General features: G+C 46.0%; 1 protein-coding gene across 2 annotated transcripts in view; it reads right to left on the reverse strand.

The window, feature by feature from the left end:
• GLRA1 (glycine receptor alpha 1) overlaps positions 1 to 24,224 on the reverse strand; it is a 36,383-nt gene extending 12,159 nt beyond the window's left edge. The window contains exons 1-3 of one of the 2 annotated variants that reach the window (XM_018915690.2): positions 24,169 to 24,224; positions 9,161 to 9,291; positions 4,991 to 5,058 (exon numbers count right to left, since the gene is read on the reverse strand). In XM_018915690.2, the coding sequence (XP_018771235.1) occupies positions 4,991 to 5,058; positions 9,161 to 9,291; positions 24,169 to 24,224 (255 nt within the window). Of the gene's footprint in view, positions 1 to 4,990; positions 5,059 to 9,160; positions 9,292 to 24,168 lie in introns of those variants that run through there. The other variant, XM_030229280.2, reaches the window with a different exon arrangement.
• Between the last annotated feature and the right edge of the window lie 1,186 nt (positions 24,225 to 25,410).

The following is a 25,410-nucleotide window of genomic DNA, read 5'->3' on the forward strand; positions in this document are numbered from 1 at the left end:
ACATCCAGGCATTGATTATCTTGTGCAGCCTGCTCCCCTGTCTGGCTTGGGAGAGGGGAACAGCAGCTCTGTGCAGTGAAGGCATTCAGGAGCTTTGCAATTTGGCACAAAGGCATTTTACTCCCAAGAGGGAAATAACACAAGGCAGGAAGAGAATAACTGGAGTGATCAAAGTAGTTCAATTTGATAATGCTGAAATGAAATTCTGCTTAGTGACCTCGCAAGGAGACAAGGAAACAGAAGATCATTTGAGACCTTCCCTTGCCAGGATCCCACAGCCTTGACATCTCCTGCTGAAAGCAGAGGAGGCTGCAGGCAGTGCTGAGCAGAAGGGATGGAGCTCCTCAGGACACTCCCTGGGTTTTCCCTCCTGACTCAGGGGTCCTGTCAGAGCAGCCTCTGCACTGAACAGTTTTGGGGAGAGAGTTCCCCTTTGATAAATTGGCATTTTGCTTATGGAAAAAACAGGGTAGAGACTGATCTCCTTCAGAAGGGGATTCTGGGACCCACCAGAGCATGAGGTAATTAACATTGAGTTAGTTCTCTAGAACAGGAATGAACAAACACTTTGAAGGCAGCCTGCCTTGTCAAGGAGCCCTACAACAGACTGCAAAACCACCAAGCACACCAGGAGCAGCCCTAGGAAGGGTTAGTAGCCAAGTGGCCAATTTGAAGCCTGTGTGAAATCACATCTGGCCTAGGGGAGAAGGAGTCTGTATCAGGGAGGGGCAGGCACCAGGTGAAAGGTGGGAGCAGTGCCCTGGTGCTTAATAAGTGTGGGGATTTGTATGCTAGAACCCAAAGCAGAAAGTTTTTCTGTGTCTTCCTCCAAGAAATGGGGATTATATATCTTTCTGAGAGAGTAGAGCTGGTGGGATGTGAGCTGCAGCCAGCACCCAGAATTGCAAATGTAGGTAGTTAGTAGTGAAGTCTTGTTTTTCAGCTTGAGGGGGTTTTGTGTCCTTGTATTTGAGTTGCTCAAATATCTTTTGTTTTTTCTTTCCCCCTCTCTCCTCCATTAGTGCACAGACAAACTCCAGTCACAGACAGCTGGAACACTGCAGGTCTGACACTGAGATGGCAACAGACTGTGGGTAGTTGTGAAAACCTTTTCATTTTGTGTTGTGTGACTTGTTAGGTGCTTATCATCTCTGTGGGACTGATGGTTGGGTTTAAGAATGACTGACTGCAGGAAATTTTGCTCAAAACCTAAGTTTTGCCATGGGCTTTGTGCATTGAAGCTCATATCTTGTGCTGATTTTGGAGTGAGTGGGACCAGTATTAAATGTGGGACCCAAGTTCTTCATCAGAATCTCTGCTGTTCTGGGGTTTGTGAGTCCTGATTGAATTTCTTGGCCTGCTTTGCAGGGTGCTTTGTTTTCTTGTTGGGAATCTCATGTGCAGATGTCTCTGAACAAGCACTTAACATTTGGACAGTTGCAGCCTCCAGCTTCTCCTGTCCCCAGGAGATGCTGGGAGCTCAGTTGTGGCTGTGCTGCAGCTGGCTGGAAGGTCACATTTGCTTTGCTCTTTTCAGATGAGATAACTGTGGCATGAAAGCAGCAAAAATGAATTTGCATATTTACACTGTGTCTAAGGGAGGCTGTGCTGGCTCTTCTGTGATTTTTCTTTCTTTTTCAGTCTCTTTGCTGTGTGTGGGTCCTTTTTAAAAGAAGAGTCTAGAAAAGCTCTTCCTGAGTCCAGCTGCTAGCATTGCTAGGTGATGATATAAAAATGTATTCCTTCCTCTCCCTGGGCCTCCACTGTGTATAAAAAGCCAGTGGGAGGCCACAAAACTGCAGCTTCCACTGTAAGAGTGAGCAAGGACATCTCTTAATTTCAAGTTTGCTGTTATAGCAGGGAATTTGTTAATGAAATGCTCAGATAATCCTATCAGTTGCCTCCTGCCCCAAAGAAAAGCCAAAGCTGGTGCAGTTTATTCACTTAAAACCCAAGACCTGTTCCCAAGGTGCTTCAGTTCTGTTTATTTGGAATGAGGAATTTCTGCATTTGGTATAGGTTTCATAGTCTGGTATGGCTGGGGAGTTGTTTATGCTTTTGGACAGCAGAAAGGGATTTAAGAGCTTGTTTGGGAGTTGTTTGTCATAATGATAATTGCAGAGAGTGGCTGCACCTTGCACTTGTCCTTGGGAATCCCTTGCTGTTGGATGCACTATTGCAGTGATGCTTTGGGACAGGAGGATCTGGCTGTTGGGGCTGGTCCTCTCCCTCCCTTTGGAGCACCACCAGGGATGTGTTCCCAGTGTCAGCCTCCCTTGTCCTCAGAGCTCCAGGCAAGTGGGGCTGGATACAAGCTCTGAGCTGCAATCCAACATAAATGTCCCATCAATTATGTGCACCACTAGAGGCTTTTATGTTGGGTCTCCAGCTCTGCAGGATGCTTAGAGGAGTTACTTCACTTCCCTTGCTCTAAATCGGCTCTGCCTTAGGAATTCAATTTGGTGGATGACTTTGCCTTTTAATTTTTTGTTGAATTCCCCCTAACCTTGCAGCAGTTTTCAGTTCTCCATTTATTGCCTTGTTCTTTTTGAACCTTTGTGGGGGAGGTAGCAGCTTTCTGCCCACTCTGGGGAGTTTGTGCCTTCTCTTGGCTGCAGCTCATTTTCTTTCCTTCTGAGGTTTGTAGACCCAGTTGACTACATCAAATGTCTGGGTTTGTTTCTATTTTTCTGTATTTTCTCCTCTTCCTCTACCTTCCATGAGGCTTTAAGCCATGAGTGAGCACTTTCCCTCTAATTTCTCTAATCCTCTGCTTGGTGAGTTCATGGTTTACACTGATTTGTGATATTCAGGCAGAAGATATTTTAAAGCCTTCTCTAACTGCATGTGGGGTACCTGTAAAACCCTGTGACTTCTCCTGCAGGTAATAGTAATGAAATATAAGGTAGTGTAGTACTCAGACCTGAACCTGACCAGGCTTAGAGTGCCTAATGATGGGGATTTAAAACATCATTTTTTTTCTCTTTTTGGCCAGTGCAGCAGCTGGGGGAGCTTTGCCATCATCAGTCCCAGGGGTTAGTGATAGGCTATGGCTTTGTTTCTGGTAAAACACTGATTTTCCCTCTCCATTTTCAATCTACCACCCCTTCCTCTGATGTTTGACCACTTGTTTGAATTCAAATGGTCAGGTCTGTCTCAAAAACCCTTCAAGACAGGACAGTCTGTTCTTCCCAGAATCTGGTGGGGAGCTGACACTGCCTGTTTGTCCTGCTGCATCCTCAAACAGCAGGGAGGGACTGGCTGCTCTGCAGAGCAAATCCCAGGTTACAAATCCCCAGGACCTCTCCAGCGTGCTGAGATCTCCTTTTCAGCTGTTCCAGTACCTGTGTTTCTTGTGTTGCTGTTGGTGTTTACAAGCAGAGCTGCTGCTCCCACACGAGAGCATTAGCTCAGGCTGTGTGCTGCTGTGTCAGCCTGACATCTGGGCTGGCTTGTCAGAGCTGCCTTGGATATTTCCAGACAAAGCAATGTGCCCACAGGGTGTTCTCGGGCTCCCATGGGGATTTTTTTCCCATGGAAGATTGCCTATGAAATGAGTGGCATCTGGAGATGAGAGCAAGTCCCTGCAGGGTGTCTTGGAGGGGAACTGCATCTCTCTTGTGCTAGTCTGTGCTCGTTTTATGGAGCATCCTGCTCACAGGGATCATGTGGCACCTTTGGCTGCTCCAGTGCATCCCTCAGTGTGGGACAGATGCACTGAAAAATGCTTCAGTGGAATGTGCTCTGAGCATTGCACAGATCCTTTGTGGGCTTGTCCTGCTCCCTTGCACTCTGGGTTGGTGTGCAGGAACAGCATTCATGGCCTTAAGGCCAAAGGAGGTAACCAATAACCAGTAAATTAGGAACAGATGTGCATTTCAGTGGCAGCTCTTCCTCTTTTCCTTTATATACAAATGAATCCATGCTACACTCCCCACCTGTGAGCCCTGACAAATTCTGCAGACCAGGCAGGAAATCTCTTTCCTTGTGCTGGGACAGAATAACAGCTTTTGTTTTCTCCTCCACTACTAGAAGTGAAGCATCCCAACCCAAATATTTCCAGCAGAATGATGTAGTGTCAGAAGAGACTTAGAACCTGAGCTGTGGCTCTCCTCTGACAGTCTGTGCATGCCAAGTAATTTGTTCAAGGGGTGTGATCTCTATGCAAAGCCTAAAACTTCCTGCCTGAATGCACAGAATGCCTGAAGCTGGAGCTTGCCATTCTTCATTCAGCATTTTTCTAGAAAAAGAATTACCAGAGGGTAATTAAGCACCATATTTCTGGATTATCTTTAATTAGCACAGCAGTAAGGCACAGTACCTCCAGAGTTTTCCTTTGCTGTTCACTGGTTATGTCACAACCAATCTTTAATAGTTTTCAGATGGAGCAATTATCTCCTGTTCTAGTGATCCTCTGCTCCTAGTGCCTTGCCAATTAGATACAGCCTTTAGCCATGCTCACTAATTTTGTATGAAGTGAGCCTTAACTCAGAAATATTGGTTTTGATTTTCTACTAAAAATCACTGTCTACCAGAAATGTCTTCAAGAAAACAATCATTGTAATCTTTAATAATTCTTAGTCTTTGGGAATCTGAAATCCTGGTGCAAGCTGAATTTGAGTTCAGCTGATTTCCCTTCTCTTTGAGTCCAGATTCATTTTGGATTTATGCCCCCTAAACACAAAGTATCCGTAACTGTCACTGAGCTTGGAGCCTCAGGCAAATCTTCAGAAAAAGATTATTTGTTTTCCTTTCTGACCCTTGTCCTTTCCTCATGGAGTGTTTTTATAAGATGCAGATGGAGACTCTGTGATCCTCAGCTACATGAAATGAGTCTTGTTGACCATTAATTGACTCAAACTTTGAGCAAGCTTGGGAGCACTGAGTGTTTTTCCCTGGTCCCTCTGAGGAGGAGGGTGATGCTGCATTTTCTGGGAGTGCAGTGAGGCAGAGGCAGTAGCTGAGCAGCTGTGCTGTGATTTTTACTTACCATAGTTGTTTCTGCAATCGAACCAAAGCTGTTGATGAAAATGTTGCAGCTGACGTTCACTGGTGGGCCTGCATGACAAACACAGATTGAACAGCAGTTCAGGGTGTGCCTGTGGAACAAAGAATTTCCACTCTGGAGTTGAGTTAAAACCTGCTGTGGGAATGGGGTGAGCAGGGGGGGAAGGCCTGGGTGACCCAGTCTGGGTTCTGATGCCAGTTTGGCACCAGGCAGGGCTCGTGCTCTGCCTCTGTTCCCCTCTTTGGCAGTGTTTGCAGATCTCTGCTCAGATGAACAGCAATAGATCAGAGCCAGCCAGGGCAGTTTCCAGGTGTCTTGACCTGGCTATATGAGTGGTAATTTCACTTTGAATGTGATATCAAAGTATTCCAGAAAGGAGCTGAGAGACAACAGACTTTTATTTAGAGCTATACTTATGAGATCCTCTCTGTTCCTGAACTAGGATGATGAGCTCCCCTCAAAGCCAGTGCAGCAGGGTGAGCTGTAGGAATCAGCCTGCTAAAGCAGCAAATACCCCACATGATGGTGGTGGTGTTGGGTTGACACTGCCTGCTTGACCCTCAACATCCTCAAACAGCAGGGAGGGACTGGCTGCTCAGCTGGGTAAATCCTGGATTACAAATCCCAAAGACCTCTCCAGTGTCCTGAGTTCTCCTTTTCAGCTGTTTCAGTACCTGTTTCTTGTGTTGCTGTTTCCAAGCAGAACTGCCTGTAAACCCCAAACCCCAGGTGATCCTGATCCAGGGCTCACAGCTGGGTAGGAGAATTCAGGGCTCTGCCAGCAGGAATGCTCTGGCTGTCCTGTTTGGGCAGAAGGTAATCCTGGTCGCTGGGCCATGCTTCTCCTGAGCTTGATCTGCTTTCAGACCAAAGCTGTGCTTACCCTGCTCATACTGGAGAAGTTAAGGGGCCACCAAAGGAAAGGAGTGAGGGTTAAGGGATGACAAGATTGTGGTTTGAGGGCATGGGGGTCAGTCTGTTTGTGTGGTACTGATGCCCAAAGGTGTGACTGGAAGTGTTTCATAACATTGCCTGGAAAACCTGAGGTGGAAATGCTTCATTTACACAGAGGGAGATGCCAAGAGCTGCAGTTCCACACAAAGCAAAATGCTGGGGAATATTTTGGAGCCAGGGCATAGCTGGTGCCTGACCAACCTGTGGCTTTCTAACACATAATGAGATGATTTTTTTGTAGAGGGCTGAAGCAAAAGGGGCCTCTGCTCTGGGGGCTGCCAAAGGCTGCTGTGGGCACTGCCCAGGATGTGGTGGGGAAAGGCAGCCCAGGCAGAGAGCACAGCCACTGCCCCAGGCACCAAGGTCCCCTTTTACACCGGAGTTAGGAGTTAATCCCATATCATCCCTGCCACAGATGCTTCTGGGAAGATAAGATCTCTGACGGTAGAGAGTGTGGATTTTCAGATTATTCCCCCATGTTTTTATGGAATCAGGGATGGTGTCTGCATTTCAAACACTGCCTGGTGGCTCAGCCTGCTGGGGGAGTGATGTTCCTGTTTAAGGTCACATCTGCAGTCTGGCAGTTGCTGCAGCATGAAATACTGGGGGGAGGAATGGCTTTAACGAGAGCCTTGTGCCTCTAATCAGTACAAACTTCCTCCTGTGTGGAAATTAATGGATTTTCCTGATTGCTGAGGAACATTTGCAGCTTGGTTTTCTCCTCTTCATTTCTTTCCTCCTGTCCTGCTTTGGCCTCCTCTGAAAGTTTGTGCCTGTCCCCTGCAGTGATGCTCTCTGCTGGGGTTTTCTTGGTGTGAGTCCCAGCAATCTGAGCAGGCTGTGTCTAACCAGCCCCCAGACAAGCACTGCCAGCTCAGCAGCATCTCACACTGCTCCATCTGTGCAGGTTTCTCCAGACTGTTAAACACTGGCATGGCTTGAGCAATCAGACACAAAAATTAAATCTCTTTTCGCCCCCTGCCTTCACCAACCCCCCTTATCCAGAAGTTTATCCATAAGCTGAAAGCACACAGTTATCAAGCTTTAGTAGTGGTTTCATCCCTTCTGTTGAGTTCAGGGGCAATGTTTTTCTGTTCTGGATCCATTCACAAACCACATAAAAGGTCTTTGAACAGGTGATTCCCCTCCCAAAGGGCACAGTACAAGGAAAACACTGAGCTGATCCCCTGGATGACTGCTCATGCTCATGACTCTGACAGGTGTGGAATATTTGGGCCCCCCTGCTCCTGATCCAGTGCTGACATGAAGCTGAGCGTGGGATGGGTTGGCCCTGTGCATCTGAAGGCTTTTTGGGGCAGCCCAGCTCTTGTTGAGGCACTGAGCTCTTCTCAGTGTGTCCAAGGTGAGCCATGAGCTCCCTGCAGGATTTGGTGATTTTTGGTATTTTTTAGCTTGTGAGTGGCTCTAGAAAATTCCCTGCCTGCCACTGAAATATTCCTCCTCTCTGCTGGGATGCAGCTGTGGAGGAATGGAGTTTTCTAGCAGCAGGGATGAGGGCACAGTCTGGGTGAGAGGTCCCTGCCAGGCTCCTCTCTGTCCCTGCTGGAGCTTCTGACTTCATCCTCCAACTGAAAACCCCAATGCTACTTATTTGTTCTCAGAATGTGAATCCACAGCTAAGTCCAGACTTTACAGCATTTACAGAAAAGCTGCAATCTTCTTTTTGTTAATCTTCCCCTCCCCAAAAATCAATCTGATATGGATCTTCAGCATTATTTTCATTTAGATCTAAGCAATTAAAATGTCCTTATGAGTTACTGCAGTTAATTTAAATGATGTGCTTTGAGAGCTACAACCTCAAGCTCTGTAAAACACCTCCTATGTCTCCCATATAAATTGGAGCCTGATTTATGTGTGGGAGGCTAAGCCAGCTAAACTGCCCTGAGGGGAAGGTGTAGTTCATTGAAATAAAACTGAAATTAAATTATCTCAAATAAAAATGCAATACAGCTGCCTTCAGCAGGAAGTGAATGTATACATTTCATTAAATATTAAAGTTTAATTTGTGTGTGTGCATAATTTAGAGGTAGGCAGGTTTACAGGGTGGTATTTTAACTCCTTGTCATTTGGATAAGAACAGCAGTGTCCTCTGTTGCCTGGGTGGTTACTGGGACACAGGGTTCCCACCTTTCTTGGGTTTTAAAAGCCCAGCATAGAGTTTATTGTTCAAAGCTGGGTGCCAGGTGCTGTCACCAGTGATTAATGGGACCTGGGAATCCTGTCAGCCCTGCCAGTGGCTTCAGGGCAGAGGAAACTGGTTGCAGGAAACAAAAGAAGTGAACAAAATGAGCTTTGGAGATGGCTGGGCAGTGGCTGAGAGGAGCAGGTCCTGTTTTATCTCTGTGTGATCTGGGGCCAAAGAGCCCCTGGGAAAGTGAGCTCAGTTAAAAAGAAAGGAAAACAAAAGAATCATAGAATGGTTTGAATTGGAAGAGCCCTTGAAGACCCTCCAGTTCCATCCTCTCTGCCATGTGCAGGGACATCTTCCATTAGACCAGGCTGAAAAAGCCCCTCACTTGCTAGAAGAGGTGTTTTGAGGAGAAAAGGGGTTTTGTTGCCTCTGCCAGGGCTTGCCTCAGCACTGCTTGGCTGCCATGGAATATGGGGTGGACTGGAAATCTGGGTGGGAAGCACAGAGCACTGCTGGGCTGAAGAGCCCCTTTCCTGTGGGGACAGGGATGGGGTTGGGCTGCCCCTGGCATCCTGTGGGATTTCTCTGGAGCTGATGGGAGAGGCTGCTCTTGGCTGCAGTGGCTGTAAGGGGGGATCACTGCCTGCCATTTGTGGGTGCTGTGGGCAGCGACTCCAGGGGAAAGGCAAGTTGGGGATTTTATCTTTACCTCTAAAAAAGTTCATCTCTCTGCCAGTCACTGCTTGGTTTGACAGGATCCTTGATCCCTGTATTGAGATTGATACACTGAGATTCCCTGATCCAAGCAGGGACTGGAGGGCCCTATGTTTACAGTATGTGAAGTTCTCACAGGGTTGTTTCCACTCTGAGCAGATATTGTTGATGTCTTTCCAGAAATCTACAGGGATCCATGTGCCAAATATCCCTATAACACATACTTGGTAAGAACATCAATATTCATATTTCATCCAGCATTAGGAAGATGTGAATGAGGATTGGATGCAGTTTTCAGTCCCAAAATAAGAAAAAGCTGGTTTTTTGCATACCTTTAAAATTTGGTCTGATCCTGGCATCATATCCTGAAGTTCTCCCCATCAGCTTGTCCAGGAAGTCAGAAGGAGACATGGGTTTGGGGGCAGATCGAGCTGCTGCTTCAGCTTCCTTGGAGGCTGCCAGGCTGTGCAAGAGGAAATAAAGAGGAGGTTTCAGTGTGTATCCCATGCTGGGGAGGGCTTGGGGTCCAGAAACAGAGCAGTCAGCATCTTATTCCTGCTGAGGCAGGATGGGTACCCATGTGAATTCCTAATGAGGCTGGTCTCAGCTAATTTGTTTGCCCAGCCCAAACATCTCCAAATACAGAATCCCAGCTGCCACCAAAGTAGAAGAGAGATGATGAGCAGTGAAAATCCTTTTGTGAGTTTAGGTATAGCTCCTTGGTGTGCCACTAAATTACAAATGTGAACTCTGGCGCTGAGCTCCACAGGTAAAATACACTCTGAGATTAGCCTTGGGCAGCAATTACTGCTTAATTACAGGGCAAATAGCAAGGAACATATTCAGTACTCTGACAGTATGATTTTCCAAAAGGCAGGTAGGATCAGAGAAATCTGGAGTTTGAGGTTTAAATGAGCATCACGTGGTGCTACAGCTCATGCAGACCCTGTGGGGCTGGAGGGGAGAGGGGTGGTTCTGCTGATCAGTCCAGCCTTTGCTTCTGGTACCTGCAATGCAGGGTCTGAGTTCAACACAGAACTGGAGTGCCTGGAGTGTGGTCCTGAAATTTTACTCATGTTGGGCTGGAGATGAAAGAAAATGGAATCTTTCTGGGACCTGTGTGGACTCTGGGGCAGAAAGTGAAATCACAAATTTATCTGTAGAAGACAAAATCCTATGGCTGGCCATGTGCCTTCTGACTCCATGGGAGTCTGCAAGATCTGCAGGGTGATGATTTGGGCTTAGGAAATTGTTGATGCCATCTACAGAGGAGCAAGAAACCCTTGGTATTAGGTGCTCATTCTCAGCTTTGTGGGAAGGTTTCACTTCCTAGACAGGAACAGACACTGTTCAGTGCCCTCCCTCTGGTTGTATGACTTCTATTTGAACACCAGCCTCTTCCCAGGCTGCAAGTGTTAAGTAAAATTGCCTAGATGATCCTAAAAAATCCCACAAATCCCCTCTGCAGTGTGGTTAGGGTGAGCCTGTGGGTTCAGGTGCCTGGTGCTGAGTAAAGCCTGCAGGCAGCATTGCAATGCAAATGTACAGTGAGCCAAAGCAAGCTGCTCAGGAGGAAGTGGGCACTTCACACTCTGCAAAACTGAATTGTTTTAAGTACAAAGGCTGTGGAAACAGTAAGGAGCCCCTGACAGAGCAGCTGGGAGGTCTAAGGGAGTTTACAACAGGCACAAGTTATTTGGCTGCACATGTCCTCACAAGTGACACCAGGGTCCTCACCTTGGGAAGGTTTGCAGCAGTCAGACTTGCAGCAGTAGTGCTAAGTACTGACACAAGATCTTTTGGAAAGAATTTGGGACTGTAACTATGCATGGTGTTAATGTGATCCTGCCCCCAGAGATGAGCTCTTGCAATGCAAGTTTGAGCTGAAACCCCAAAGAGACATGTTCTCTTAACAAAGCCTTGATAAGAGCATTTTGAACCATTTGGTTCCTCAGATCTTTAAAAAATCAGATGGGATTCTACAGTGCTTGGGTACCGAATTTCAAAATCAGGAATCTGGTAACTGCATTGCACTGACTTTCTTTTCTGGTGTCAGCAGTGATGGTTTGCCAAGCCTTGGTTTTCAGTCCTGCACACTCACAACTGCAGTCTGGCTCCTTTTGCAAGTTGCAACAGAGTTCTCTGATTGCTGGACTTTTAACTCTTAAAAATAGTCTAATTTGCAGTGAAGAGGGGAGGTTAATTCCAGATCACTTCCAGTGAGAGCCTAAAACTGGGATTTTATTCACTCCTTTGCATACTCCAATTCCACTCCCCCACTGGAGGATTTCTGAACAGGCAGCTGCACTTCTTTCTGACAAGGTGTGCATCTTGCTCTTGCTACAACCATGGCCCCTTTCTTGTCTTGTCCCCATCTCTGCCTCAAGGAAATACTGCAAAGCAGAGCCTATGTGTTTCAGGGGTAAATGGGATTGTGGAATGGGTGATGTTTTTTAATTTAATTTGTTTTTAGAAGGAAAGCAACAGGGTGCAATTGATTTGCAAACTCAGAAGAAAGCTGGGAGTGGGAGGACAATCAATACTGGGCTTGACTACTGCATTCCAATGGAGTGTCTGCATGGCAATGAGTCCAGAGAAAAGATTTCAATTAAGCAGCAAATGACTTGGTAACCAAAGACTTCTGCCACTTCAGCAAGATGCCAGACAGTGCAATACACTGATTTCTTCTCATTAACTGTAGACTGGATGAAGTATATGGAAATGGAAAATGTGTGTGGGAGGGGAGAGGCAATACAAACCTAATAAGCATCTAATAATCTTTAAGTGGAAAAAGATAATTAGAAACTGCAATTCCCCTGGCATTTGTTTTAAAAAATGAGGTGGAAAAAAGAAAAGAAATCAGTGCTCATCTTTCCCCTAAATTCAGTGGGAAAGCCTCTACTTGATATATTCAGCCCACTTCCAAGAGTGAATCTATATTTCTTGGGTGCCATTTTCTGATCCTTTCTGCATCAAAGCTGCAAATAAATTAATTTCATAGGCTCACTTCCCGCATGGCAATAAATATTTGGTTAACTGAAGCTCAGAAAGCTCTGGGAGGGGACCACCCTCTCACAGCCCCACTGCTTCCAGCATCTTCATGCCCATCACGGTGACCAGTCCCAGGGAGCACATCTGGGGATGTGCTGAAACTGTCACACAAGGCTTCAGTGGCTTGGTTGTATGTTTTAAAATCTGTCTGGCTGCTGTGTGGCTTTACCTGGGGATGGTGAGTTCTGAGTTCCCCCCAGTTGGTTTGGTTACTAGATGCTTTCCTAAAACTAGACTCCCCTGGATTTGACAAGAAAAGAGTGCATAGGGAACAGCCTTTCTAGAAGCAGGCAGCTGAGTCCATTCTCTCTCTGAAATAATGGCACAAAACACCACTGGGAGCTACAGAGAGGCTGATCCACCCCTGGATGGATTCTGTCTAACAGCCCCAAAATCTTCACTCTGGTTAACAGTTGAGCTTTGCAATGGCAGCCTTGCTCAGACAGCACCCAAAAGTTCTGCCAGCTTCCTTGTCCTCCAGGTCTGTCTGGACTAGTGCTTTATGTGCTGTCTTGGGAGCTTTCTGGGATTTTCTCCATCCCTCAGTCCTTCCAGAACACCCTCGAAAGTCCCGCAGGACTCTTTGTCTCCTGGCTCACAGAGACGAGGAGAGGGGAACTGCCAAGTGATTCCAAAATTATTGGCACTGGAAGAGAATTGGAAATTTAGTGGGGGTTGTGGTGTTGCTCAGAGAGAAGATTTATTCTGTGAATAAACAAAGGGAGGCAAAGGCCATCGAGGATGGAGTTTGCAGTGGTGTGAGAGTTGTCTGAGCTGAGCATTTTAATAGCAGTCAGACAGAGGCTTATCTTATTTATGCTGCTGTAATCCCTAGTGGATCTGGCTGAGAAAGTGCCATCAGGCAATCATCACAGCAGCTACAATGGGAAGGATCTCTTCAAAGGGTCGATGAACTAGCATAATCTTCTGTGATATTAATACTGGTGTGTAAGCAGACACCAGCAAGCCCCCGGGAGGTCCAGCCAGGAGCAGGATGTGAGAGTGGTGGAGATGAGCAGCCCAGCAGCTCAGGGTTGCATCCCTTAAAACAAAGCTTTGCAGGACACCTATTGCTGGCTTTTCCCAGCCTATACAGGCACTGTTTACTCTGTCTGCATCATTTTGTTTTAGCTAAACAGATGACATATTCTTATAAACAATTATTTGGTTTAGAAAGTGGCTCTTCTGCAGTCTGGATGTGTTTGTTCATTTGATTCCTGGCTCTCCAGTTGGCTGTTTCCTTCTTTTCCTCCTCCCATTTGCGAGATCCTTGAGCAATATTTTTTGTAATTTTTTTTTTTTGGCTGTGGCGATGGTCGTCCATCTAATTAAGTCCAACATCACAAAATGCCCTGTTCTGGCTGAATGCTGATACTGAGAAATATATTTTTCTTTTTTTTTTCTTTTCAAAGAGGAGTGATGAAGGAATTTAATTAGCGCGGGGCTTCTATTCCCTTGTCAAATAATTTAATTGTTAATCATTAATTCTGAGTGTAAAAAAAAAATCATGTTTGGCAGCAGAAACAAACTGTTGCCAAACAAGTGTTTGGAAAGGAAATACCTCTCTGCAAAGTGTGGAAGGCTCAGGTCCCTGTGAAGGTAAAGTTGTGTCACATCAGTGGCTCCAGAGAGGTGGGGTCTCTGCAGGCTGGGGAGACAGAAGATACCTCACCCCTACCCTGGTTCTGTGCTGCTCAGCAAAGGTTTCTGGAGTGATTTGTTTGGGGTTTTTATTATTTTTGAAACACAGCAAGCCAGAAACCTTGGCAGGGATGTGTTGGGAATAGCGTCCAGGTGAGCTGCCTCACACATTTGTCCTTCAGATGTGATGTGTTCTTTAGGAAGATATCCCAGGGGAGGGAAGTATCCATCAGGTCTGAGGCAGGCTGAGGTGTGCAGAATAACTGCTTCCCCCATTACCTCCAAAGCCAGGCTGGGGCAGTGCTGGGGCTGGGGGATGTGGGAGAATTCATCAGTTTTGTTTTATTGACTCCAGTGGGCTCTGAGAGGGGCAGCTGCACAGAGCAGATCAGAGAGCTGGGCACAGAAGGGCACTGTGCTGTCCATGATTAACATGGGTAACCCTCTTCTTCCTCCTCCTGAACCCTCTCCTTGGGCACAGAGCAGATCCTGGAGCTCAGCAGAGCCCAGCCTGGATCCAGAGGATGCTGGGGCTGCCTGTCTCTCTCTCCTCTGCAGCAGGAAGGACAGATTGTCCTGAAAGAAAGAGGGGCAGCCCTAAACTCTGCGCACAGACATTTATTTCTGACTGCACACCAACATGTTATCTAGAGGGGAATGCTGCCAGACCCTTGCTGGGAAGGCTTGGCAGAGACTGCAAGCAGACTTTTTATTTTAATGATTAGATTTACTATCAAAATTAATAGCACAATCAATATTGATATGCAATTCAATTAAATAGGATGAAACTCATTGCCTGCCTGTTTTTTTCCATCACCTTCTCTGAATTTCTGGCTCGCAGCATTAGAGGTGGACAGGAGATGGAATAGTGGAGGTGAGTAGGAGAAGAGAGCCCCAATACTGAATTTTTGGCCTCTCCTAGTGCTGAGTAGGAGGAGTTGAGAGTGTTTCAGATGTGCTGGTTGCACAGTAGGGATCTCAGCCCCTTGGTCGTGCTCAGCTGCTGGTGTGTTACAGCCCCTGGTGTGGTGTGCACTCCGGGGGGAATTTTAAAGTTAATTCTCACAGGTGGGAAGGGAATTTGGACGTGGTTGTTTTCTTAATTCAGTTGAGTGCTCATGCAGGAGAAGCAGGGAGCAGGCCTGAATACAGGAACAGGATAAGAGAGTGGACATGTAGAGTGAGACTGGAGAAATATGGAAATTGAGAACTTGGGGAGAGATTTCACTCTGAGAAGGAAATGAGCTATTATTTGTCTCCATTAGAGGCAGGAGGATGGGGACAGGAAAGGAAGAGTGGGCTTGTTAAGTGTTTCTGTCCTGGATGGCTGTGCTCTGCTGCTGTGAGCTCTTTAAACCAGTTCTAGCTCTTGCACCAGAAGCAACTGCATTGCAGTAGTCACAGGATGTAACCAGTTAAAGTTTTAACCCAAAGGATCCCAAAACACTCTCAAAGGTCCTGCACCACCCCTGTTGTCACTGGTCCCTGTGGCTGTTCCTGAGGAGAGGACATGGGAGGCACTTCTTTCTGAACCTCAGGGAATTAACCCTCTGTGGTCGTTCCCATCCAGGAAAAGCTGTAACAACTTCACTGGAGTGAGAAAAATCTCTTCAGACTGCAGCATTCTGGTGTCTGTGCTCCACTGCCACGTTCCTGCAGCCCATGGCTCCTATGCCATATGGCAAAACACTCTGTCCAGAACTATAAACCATCCCAATTACACTGATTAACTCTATGGAAAGACACCAGCGCTTGGAACATTTGCTGACGCTGCCTGGACAGAGCAGTAAGAAAATAATAAATGACTAGACAATTGGCTGGGGGGAGGAGAAATCTGCATGTTGTATATGGCTGGGAATAGCACAGGAGACCAATAAATTGTATGGGAATAATGCTCAGCTTTGTGCTGGGTCTGCTCCTCACTAGGATTGTTGTTGTGTGGTTACTCTTGCTTATCACATGTTAAAAAGTGTTTGTTAAGTTAATTTTTGAGCCCCAGGCATTATCCCTAGTGACTTTCTCAACTATTCCCTCTTCCAGAAGCATCTACAGCTCTTGGAACCCATGCAGTGACTTTCTGGAGAGGTGTGATCCTAAGCCTCTGAGACAGGTCTGAAAACAGTTCAAACAACAGAGAAACACAAGTAAAAGCTCAGGTTTTAACCCATTGTGAGATAAATCCAGCAAGAACTAGCACTGACTCTCACCTGTACCTATACTGAGAGGCTTACAAAAAACATCCAAGTTATAATTGCTTTTTGTTTTTTGTGGAAAAACAAAGGGGAAAACATCCTTGCAAAGACAAAAGCATGTGTCTGTAGCTTCACACACACACACACTGCATATTCCTTTTAAAGTCAGGAGGGCTAAGTCAGATATTCAAAGTCGTGCATAAACAGCCCTCCTGAAGGCAGTAAATAAAGGGGGAAAATGTCTTAACAAGATGAAACTTCATCACCTAGGTAAGAATATTCTCTTTGCTGATGTGCTCCTGATTTGGAGTTTGGATGGAGAGCTGCAATGGGAACCTCAATTGACGTCAGAGGGTTTTAGATCACAGACCAGACAAGTGTCAGAGAATTCCGAGAAGTCGTGGGTGCTCTTCTATCTATAGCTCTGCAGTCACTCCCATCAGGTCAAATAGCTCCCTACAGCAGCTTTTTAAAAATTAGTTTTACTTTAAGGATTTATGCTGCTCATTAAGGTGGGGTAAGGATATTGTAACTGTTTTTTTGCTAAATCAGAAGTGGTATGAATAGAATTCTTCTAAGAGCTATGACATGTAGTGAAGAGTGGTGGTGCATTTTATCTTCTGAATCGGAACTTTTTGCTGCAGATCCTTTGAAGAGGTCTCCTGAGCTAACCTGTGTAACCTACCTACAGAACTCTGGGTCCTGTGGTAAAACTGGAGCTCTCTGATGAAATTCGTGCTGTGTAAAGTGAGTTGTGTGATGAGAGCACTCACGTTGATATTTTCTGATGGAATTGATCATTGTAATTGCAACGCAAATACCCTGCTGGACTTGAGTGTTCCCTCTGTGCCATCTGTGATTCCTGGTGTAATTCATCAGTTTATTCATGAGTAATAATGAAGTGTAACTTCTGAAAGGAAAGGCTAAGCCCTGGGTCCCCTGCCCAGGAGGGATTTTCTCCTCCTCACTCCAGGTGCCCTCTAACTTTGTTTTGTCAGGGAACTGAAGAAACCAAACTCCATTTTTTCAGCCCTGGTGCAGGAGAGCAAGTTGTGTTTGATGAGGCTGCTGCTTTGTCAGCCACACTGCTGGAAGATGATTTCAAAGTCCACAGCTCTGTGTCAGGGTGTGATGGATGGGGCTGGAAGCTGGATAATGCTTACAATTCCTAGACCCATGGGGTGGCAGGAGAGGTGGGGTACACACATTTTGGGTTGTAAATGAGATCTTGGGAGACCTGGTGCAGGAAAGAATTCTGTGTTGTACATGAGTGTGCCAGCAGCTACTGCCGTGGTCAGCAGTGCTTCCAGAGGGTGAAAGCACTGGGAGCAGAGACAGGATGGTAAACATACCCCACAGAAAGTCACTTTGTGAAGACAGGCTGTGGACAAAATTCTTATAAGGAAAGGTTCCCTCACCCAGCAAGCCGGAGGTTCTCCTCTCCTCGCTGAGGTAATAATGCCTGTGGTGAACATATCCTGCTGGAATGAGGGACTGAACCAACATTGCACAGCCACCAGCAGGGATGTTTGGAGCTAAGGCTCTTTTAAAGAGTGCTGATAACAGCTGGCCCTTGCAAGCTTTCAGGTTTTGTAACTCCCCCATAAAAGAGAGGAGGGGGGGTGTCTCTGCTCAAGGCTTTATACAATGCACCTTTTTACGGGTATCAGCTGAAACAAAAGAATAAAAACAAAATTGGACGAAAGCAAGTGAAGGCAAGAAAACCATGACTTTGGATTTCCTGCAGGATTCCTGGCTCAGCTGCATTTTGCTGCTGAGCCTGACTGATCCAGCCCTGATCCCCCTTGCGCTGCCGTTTAATTGATTTGTGTTCGCTCCGGCCCTGCCGGGGCTGGGCACGGGATTTGCATTCTGGGCGAGTGGTCTCAGGCAGGGCTGGGGAGCTGCTGGCGGCAGCTCTGCTCTGAAGGCAGCCCGGGATGATTGATGGCACTGCAAGCCCTGCTGCTCCAGCCATGCGACACTCCTGGGCTTGGCAGCCCCCTGGTGCTCTGTTCCCTCTTCACCCACCCACAGCGAGGCACTGATAAACACAAGAGGCTTCCCTGACTGGCTGCTAAGGCACTTGGGTGTTTTGTCTTTCTTTTTTTTTCCTTTTATTTTGTTTTATTTCTAGCAGGCAGTGAGCCTCGATGGAAGAGTGAAGAGGGAGAAATCAAAAGGAAAGCAGAGGCGCTGAACTATTTTCTTATGTTTTGCCCTCCCTCTCAAAATCTAAATTTTGCGAGGTTTGGTAAATTAAGATTTCTCCTGCTCTTTTTGCTAGCACTTATACCCTGCAGAGATGTATTTACAGGATGCCAGTGGTGCCCAGGCACCAGGCAGATGTGGTGCAGTCCCCAAATCAGCAGCTCACTGTGGTGCATTGTAGGGATGAACTAATTGTCTGCACAGTGGGCAAAGCTCAGCTCCTGTGAACAATGGGTGCATCTGCCTCCATCTATTTCTGTTCTCTGCAGGCCCCCTCTGGGCTTTGGCCTTGCTGAGGGGAGGACAAATATTGAATTTCTGGATTTTTTCAGTTTTTGTGTGTTAGTCTCTTGAAGCCTCAGAGAGATTTAAGAACAGCTTGGAGGTGTATGGGATCGATAGCACCGGATCAGCTGGACTGTATCAGCACCTTCCCCAGAGGGGAACTGTGACATTTTGCACCAATCTTGGCTAAGGAATCCCAATGCAAACCACCTCCTTTGGAGGGAAATGGTTTCTGTTCTGTCTGCCTTTGTAAACACAAATGTAAATTGGATACTTTGGGGAAAGGGTGAGAGAAAAGAAATTGGTGAATTTTTTGTCTCTTTAAAGGGTACTGACCTGTTGAATAGCTTATTATGCTGGTACAGTGCAAAAGTTGTTCTTTCCTGGGCTGTGCAAGTAGGTCTGGAAGGTAGCAGTCAGATTGGTGTTGAGTTTTCTGGTCATGGCTGCTGCTGATCCTCCCAGTGCCTTTCAGCAGGAATTCCTGCTTCATTCCCTCCTTCCTTTTTGCTTCGTGTATCCCAAGCTGATGCTGGGTTTTGGTCTGTTGGTGGTTGGGGTTTTTGTAATTTTGTTGGATTTTTTTTCCAAACTAAAGTTATCAAAAGTTTTTGGAATTGCTTTTTTTGTCCATCAAAAAATTGAATCAGACTGTGGTGGGAAGGGTGTGCTGGAATGACATTTTCTGGCTTTTGAAAGCTTATGATGAATCATTTCTCTTGGAATGCGTGAGGTGCACAGGTGTAACCATAGTTCATGGAAAAAAACCCCAATAATTTGTGCTCTAGCTGATGGATGAAGGTCAGTAGAAACATGCCAGGTAATGAGAGTAAAAGGGTAATTTACTGGAAATAGTGAAACCCTAATTTAATGTGCCACAACAGTGAGAGCTGATACAGGCAAAGAAACCAGATGGAAGTCATAATTTGTAAACAGCTGATCTGTTGTCTTAATGCTGATCACTTTGGGATCTCAGAAAAGCTCCTGGTTATAGAAAATGAGCAGGTGAGAATAGGTGATGTGATTTGACATAATTAAATGTTGTGAGTTAGTATGATTTTTAAAGCATGATTTATTTTTATAAGACCCTTGTCTTTCATCAGTACCTAAATAGAAATTCTGTTCATTAGGTGGTCTGACACCTTGTTTTGACATTGGATTTTGGAGAGTCCTTTTAAGCTGCATGCTGGGGTGAAATGAGAACAGGCCTATCTGCTGGTTTCCTATTGCAGATGAATGATTGTTGCTCAGTGCTGGGATAATAAAGTAATTTAATTTTGGACATTGATTAACTTCTTAATTCAGACATTGAGATCCTTTTCTATCCAGGTCAGCTCATGAGGGTTTGGTGAGATGAATTTCTTCAGCTCACAAGGGATGTTTTTGCCCAGGACCAGGGGAGCTGCCCTGTGCTGTTGCTTATGAGAGAGCTTTCCTTTCTGGCTGGAATCACTTGGTCAGCAGCAGAGTGAACTTCCTGAGCCTTTTCCTGAGCTGTTAAATCTGGGACACTCAGAGTCAGAGGGCTGCTGACCTGCTTCATACCTAAGGGTCTCCAACTCCTCTTATGGGAGGAGGAGAATAAGAATTCCCATGCCTACATTGTTGTTTTTGAAGGTAGTCTCTGTAGTGCCTTTGCATGTAAGGGCAGGGTCTGACCATTCCCTCCAATCTCTTTTCAGAAGCAGCAGCTCTCAGGTGTTTGAACAGTAAATCTCTGTTCTGCCAGTGGGACTTGCTGCAGTGTGGGGTAATGTTCAGAGCGAGCCAAAGTGGACAGCCAGTCTGCATTACCTAAAATCTGCCCAGCACCACTGCCTCAGACACCAAGGGTATTTTATTAGCCCATTGAGAAACAGCAACATTCCTTTTAATGGTTTTGATGAGCAAGTTGGTTATTTAGGGTTTTCCTGCTCTTTGTACCCAGCCTAAGTTGGGGGAGGAAAGAATGGATTTTTTTCACAAATGTTTGTGGAGCCTGTCTTCTGCTCTGAGGCAGGTCTGAGCTCTGAGCAGGTCTGGAGTTGTTTAAGGCAGCTGTTTGACTAAGAAGGTTAAGACTAAGCTGTCAGAAAATGTTTTATGTAGTTTACGTTGATTTGTTTTAAATGCAAGAGTCAGGATGGATGGATCAGAGTCCCTGCAGAAGGCAGGGTCCCAGATATTTTGTGCTTTTACTGCAATGAAACCAAATTAATCTTTCTTTATAGAATGATTTATAAGGGTTTCTAGAATTGTCTACATGGTCCCATTTTCAAACCTTGGCTCTGTAACCCTTTTAGCAGGGTCTCTAATGGGGCTATTGAAGGTTGCAGACCAAAGCAGCTAAAGAGTATCCCTAGAACCATCTGGTCCAAGACTTGCTAAATCACTTTTATTTCTTGGAGATGAGGGACTCTGAAGAGGCACAACAGCTCATAGGGCATAACTCCTAGTGGATTTTAGTTAGCATGGAAAATATTCTGTGACTATTGACAACATCTGCTACATCATTTATCTTGTGGCTCTGGAAGTCTCAGGTTGGGGCTTCACTCTGTAATGTTACCTCTCCCTGCAGAGCTATAGCAGGAGCCTTAGTGCAGGTTATTCTTCTCATTCTTGGTGTTTTCAGGGATATGAAACCAGCAGCTCTCCAATCATTCCCTTTACTTGCCAAGACTGTTTTGGGAGATGGTTTGTTTGTGGTTTTTTACCCTCCCCACAAAGCTAAGGCTTCGTGTTCTCAGTGGCACCTTCTTATTGTTTATAAACTGGCAATGAAGACCTCTCTTACTGACAGGAGGGAATATAAACATGCCAGTATGCAATCCAATAGGGACTGAGGCTGGCAGCAACTTTTAGCCTGTGAGTCACTTGGAGCAGTTGCCTGGAATCACTCCTGCTAGCTGACAGATTGTTGTTCAGAAGGGGCCAACCCTGATCTTGAGTCACGAAGGTCGTGCTGCTGATTCCTGATATTAGGACCAAAATCAGGCTCAGATTTTCAAACCCTCACAGGACAGTGTCCATTTGGGTAAGAGGTCAGTTCTAGGGCATCTTTTCTCTCCTAATTTGACAAGGTGCATTCCTACCTCCAGCCCATGCAGTGGTGTTTCTGGACCATTACAGCTATGAAAATTCAATGGTACCACAGAAAGTCCAGAAAAGATCATCACAGGATAAGGGAGTGTTTTGTTCTGCATGAAGGAATTCACAGCTGAACACTCAGGGTGTGTAGTTAGACTTTGGGAGAATGATTGATTGTAAATGTCTCCACAGATGTAAGCAGGACATCTGGAAATCCCTGTGTCCAATTTTGCCCCAGACTGTCCAATCTATTTTAAAGAACTAGCACTTGGCTTTACCTAGATACCTGTAAGGAAAGCTTGGTCAAACAAGCTGTTTTCATCTCCCATCCTTGCCCAGGTTCCCAGTAAAAGCCTGAGTCACAGCTAAGTGACTGCAGTCTGAGAAGGCAGGTAGCAGGATGGGAAGTGATCTTCCATAAAGAAAGGCATGTCAGAATAAGCCACATCACAAATTCCTTCTAAAACACCCCAACTGGAACAGAAACAAATATTATATTGGCAGTACCATAATGTTTGCATTCACACACCAGCTGTTACTCTTTCCCATGGGGTCTTGTTTTTTAAATGGCTGGTGGAGGACATTTCTGTTAAGCAACAAATCTAGCCTTATTTTCTATATTGGCTGATTTTCCTATATTGGCTGTATATAATTTTCCTTGGAACATTAGATTTTCTTTTTTAAAATTCTTTTTAAATATATATTTGTGTGGTACACATGCTAAGATATAATGGATTCTCTTTGAGAGGCTGACAAAGCGTGGTGCACTCTGTAATTTAAAGCAATGCATACTTCTCTTATGGATTATTGGATTATCAGCTTTGGGTTTGTTAAACATCATGTATGGCTGAGTGCAGGAGTAATTGGCACACATAATTTATGAATGACTGTTAATTAATAAACTTCTCTTACTGAAACTGAAATAGCAAAGCTATTCCTGGACTAGAAAGGCTGGTAGATTTTTGGCCTGTAATAAATTAAACACATAACACAAAGCAGGAGAGAAAAAAAGAAAAACATTGCGTGGAGTCCATTCTGAGCAGGAATTACTGATTGGTTTTTGTTTTTTTTTTTTTTTTTTTTTTTTTTTTTTTAAGGTATTTAAAACATTATTGCAGTACATAAACCAATTTGATGTCATCCTTTCCCTTTAATTGTGTTAAAGCATTTTCAAATATTCTTAAATGTTGATTTTGAGGAAATTAAAGTTACAAAAATACCTTTTGGATGCAATATGATGTAATACCACATATGTCTCTGTGTAATCTATAACATTATGAACCTTTGCATTAGAATCTGAAGTGACTGGTTTACCAGGGGTTTGAATTGCCCATGACTGTGATGAATGTGCTGAGAACCTGTCAGTGCTCACATGTGTGGTGTGATGGAGCACAAGTGTGAGCAGGATCTGCAGGACAAGTGTGCATCAATTTCACTGTTCTGGCACTTCAGAGTCTTCAGTACCAGGGACATAGCTAATGCAAACCTGGAAATACTTTTTTTTTCAGTTATTTGATTTTCCTTTTGCTTTCTGTCATTTGTGTTGTTTAGTCTTGTTTGTTTTGTTTGTTTTTTAACCCACTGCTTCCCCACTGTTGAACTAAGAGTTTATTGCACATCCATTTGCTCTCTCTCAGCCCATCCCCCTGTGCCATGCAGGGCTGCAATAGACTTGTGGCTAAGAGGAGAAAGAATGGCTCTGAAGTGTTGGTTGTTGGGCACTGCTTCTCAGAGATAGGTAAAATGAGAATTCTAGAAATAACTAAAATCACCAAACATAAACATTTACTGCTTTGAGTTCATGAGACAGTCTTGCAGTCTCTGAATTTCTGTGGAATTACTAGAACGAGTGGGGATGTTCCATTTTTTTAAATCTAGAAAGACTTTTGTGTTCAAAAGGAAAGAGAATGTTAGCTCAAAGTCCGGCCAGTATTGGCAGGTCTGCTGCTGTGATTCATAAAATGATAAGTATTATGCCAGTGATTTTATGCAAATAATGTCTGTGTTTTCACATTAAACTATGAGATGAGACTTTGGCAAAACACAGAAGTAAGAGCCATGCAACTGAATAGAAGGCTGAGACTGATGAGCAAGTTCAGATCATGAAACAGGATTTTTTCCCCTTCCAATTGCCTATATCTGATGTCTCTCACTTGCTACAGCAGGCTGCATTTTTCATTGAAATATAGAAGCTTCTACCATCCAATATTTTTGTCCGTTTAATAAAAGTACTGCAAGGATAGATGGACAAGAAGCAATTCTTTAAGACTAAAGCTGTTCTTTTTATCATAGCCTTAATGAGAAACTGAACACATCTAAACCAGAGTCAAAATACAGCTGGGGGATAATAGGCATAATTGGAAAAAATCCCTCCCCCCACCCCCCTCTCGCTTTCATTTAGATTCTGCACAGAAAGAATATTCAAAACAGCATGAAAGAGAAAAAAATAAGTTGGGAAGGAAGGAGATTATTCTTTGCTTTTGGTGATTTTAAACAAGCCAGCTAAGGATAGAGGGTGAGCCCTCTGAGGCAGGCGCTGGAAGCATCCCACGGAACTCACCTGCAATCTGAGCATGGGGAGGGGGCGAGGTGGGAATATTTACCCGGGCAAATTCAAGTGCAGCATTGCCAGCCGCCACTAGCTGTCACTTTGCAAGCAGCCGGGCTCGGTGTTTTCAGCACTGCGGTTAGCGAGATTGCGGTGCTAATTAAACGGAGTAACTCCCCGAGCCGCCCAACGTCCCGAGCCCGGGGCTGGGCGAGAGCGAGCCCGGGGCACCGAGGGGAGGCAAAGGACAGCTGGGGGCAGAGGCCGTGCCCAGGGGCTGTGCCCCGAGCTGGGCTGGGCACGGCGCTCAGCCCGCCCGCGCTCCTCGCGTAAAGCCGAGCCTTACCTGAAGAAAACGATCGTCTCCCACACGTAGACTCCGAGCGCGTTGACGTTGCACATTTTTCCAGCTCTCGCTGTTGTGTGTTGGTTTTTTTTTTTTTTTTTTTTTTTTTTTACTCCGTGAGGGGTGGGCCGGTGGGGTTGGCCAATAAAGTAACCGGGCACTTGGGGAGAAGCGGTGGGGAGAGCGGCACAGCCCCGGCACGGGCTCAGCACCGCGGACAGCGGCGGGCGGGCTCAGCACCGCGGACAGCGCCCGGTGCGCGCCCGCTCAGCACCGCGGACAGCGGCGCCGCTCCCGCCTGGGCTCGGCCCTCCTCCGCCGGAGCCCCCGCCACCGCCGCTGCAGCGCCGCTCGGGGCCGGGGCTGCCCGCTCGGAACCCTCCCTTCAGCGGGATGTCGCTCCGGACATCAGGCTGGCGACAGGGGCGGCCGCAGCGGGTGTAGGTTTGCCATCAGGGTGCTGGCGGTGAGCTGGGAGGGGGGGACGCGACGACCCTCAACAACCCAGGGTTTAATCTCCGCTGCTGGCCGGGGTGTCCTCCTAATTACATCCACAGGAATTTGTCAGTGTGGAGCCGTGCTGCAGTCCCGCTTGTGGCGCTTTCCTGCCCGCCGTTTGGCTGCTGTTGATTCCTGCTTCCTGGGCTATTTTCCTCCCGAATAAGTTATTGCTGCTGTAGGGAAGGTGTCCCATCGCTCAGGGCTAGAGCGGAGGGGAGCGAAGGGGAAGTTTCTTGGGAAGCACTTCCATTGTGCTCGCAAAGAAAGTGGCTCACTGTCCTCCTAATGCATCTCATCTCCCCTCTGCCCTCTCTCCCCTGCTAGGACTCTCCAGATCTTGGGAGTTTCTTGCTGCATTAATTTACTAAACTAAAAAAAAAAAAAAAAAAACAACAGAGAAAAGAAGGAAAAAAAAGGAGGGGGGAGGTGGAGAGAGGGAAGGCAGAGGGGAGGGGGCAACTCAGCCTCTCCACCATCCCAAGGCCCTCCTCTTAGCTGTGCTCATTGGTCTCGGGGCTGAAAAAACTACTCTAGGACGTGGTTGGATAAACGCATGTTGTTCAGCAGAGGCCGTTAACCTTTAAAGCGCTGATATGTTTTGCTTTATTTTAATCTTTTTAACCCGAATTGCTCTCTTTTTAAGAAGTCTCTGAAATTGTCTCCCTTGACAGGGCAAGCGAAAGGTGCCTTAAATCTCCATCTCGTGGAAGATCTGCTTGGCTGGCAGCTGATATGTGTTGC

The sequence above is a fragment of the Serinus canaria genome, chromosome 13 (genome assembly GCF_022539315.1).
Source record: "Serinus canaria isolate serCan28SL12 chromosome 13, serCan2020, whole genome shotgun sequence".
NCBI classification, from domain to species: domain Eukaryota; kingdom Metazoa; phylum Chordata; class Aves; order Passeriformes; family Fringillidae; genus Serinus; species Serinus canaria.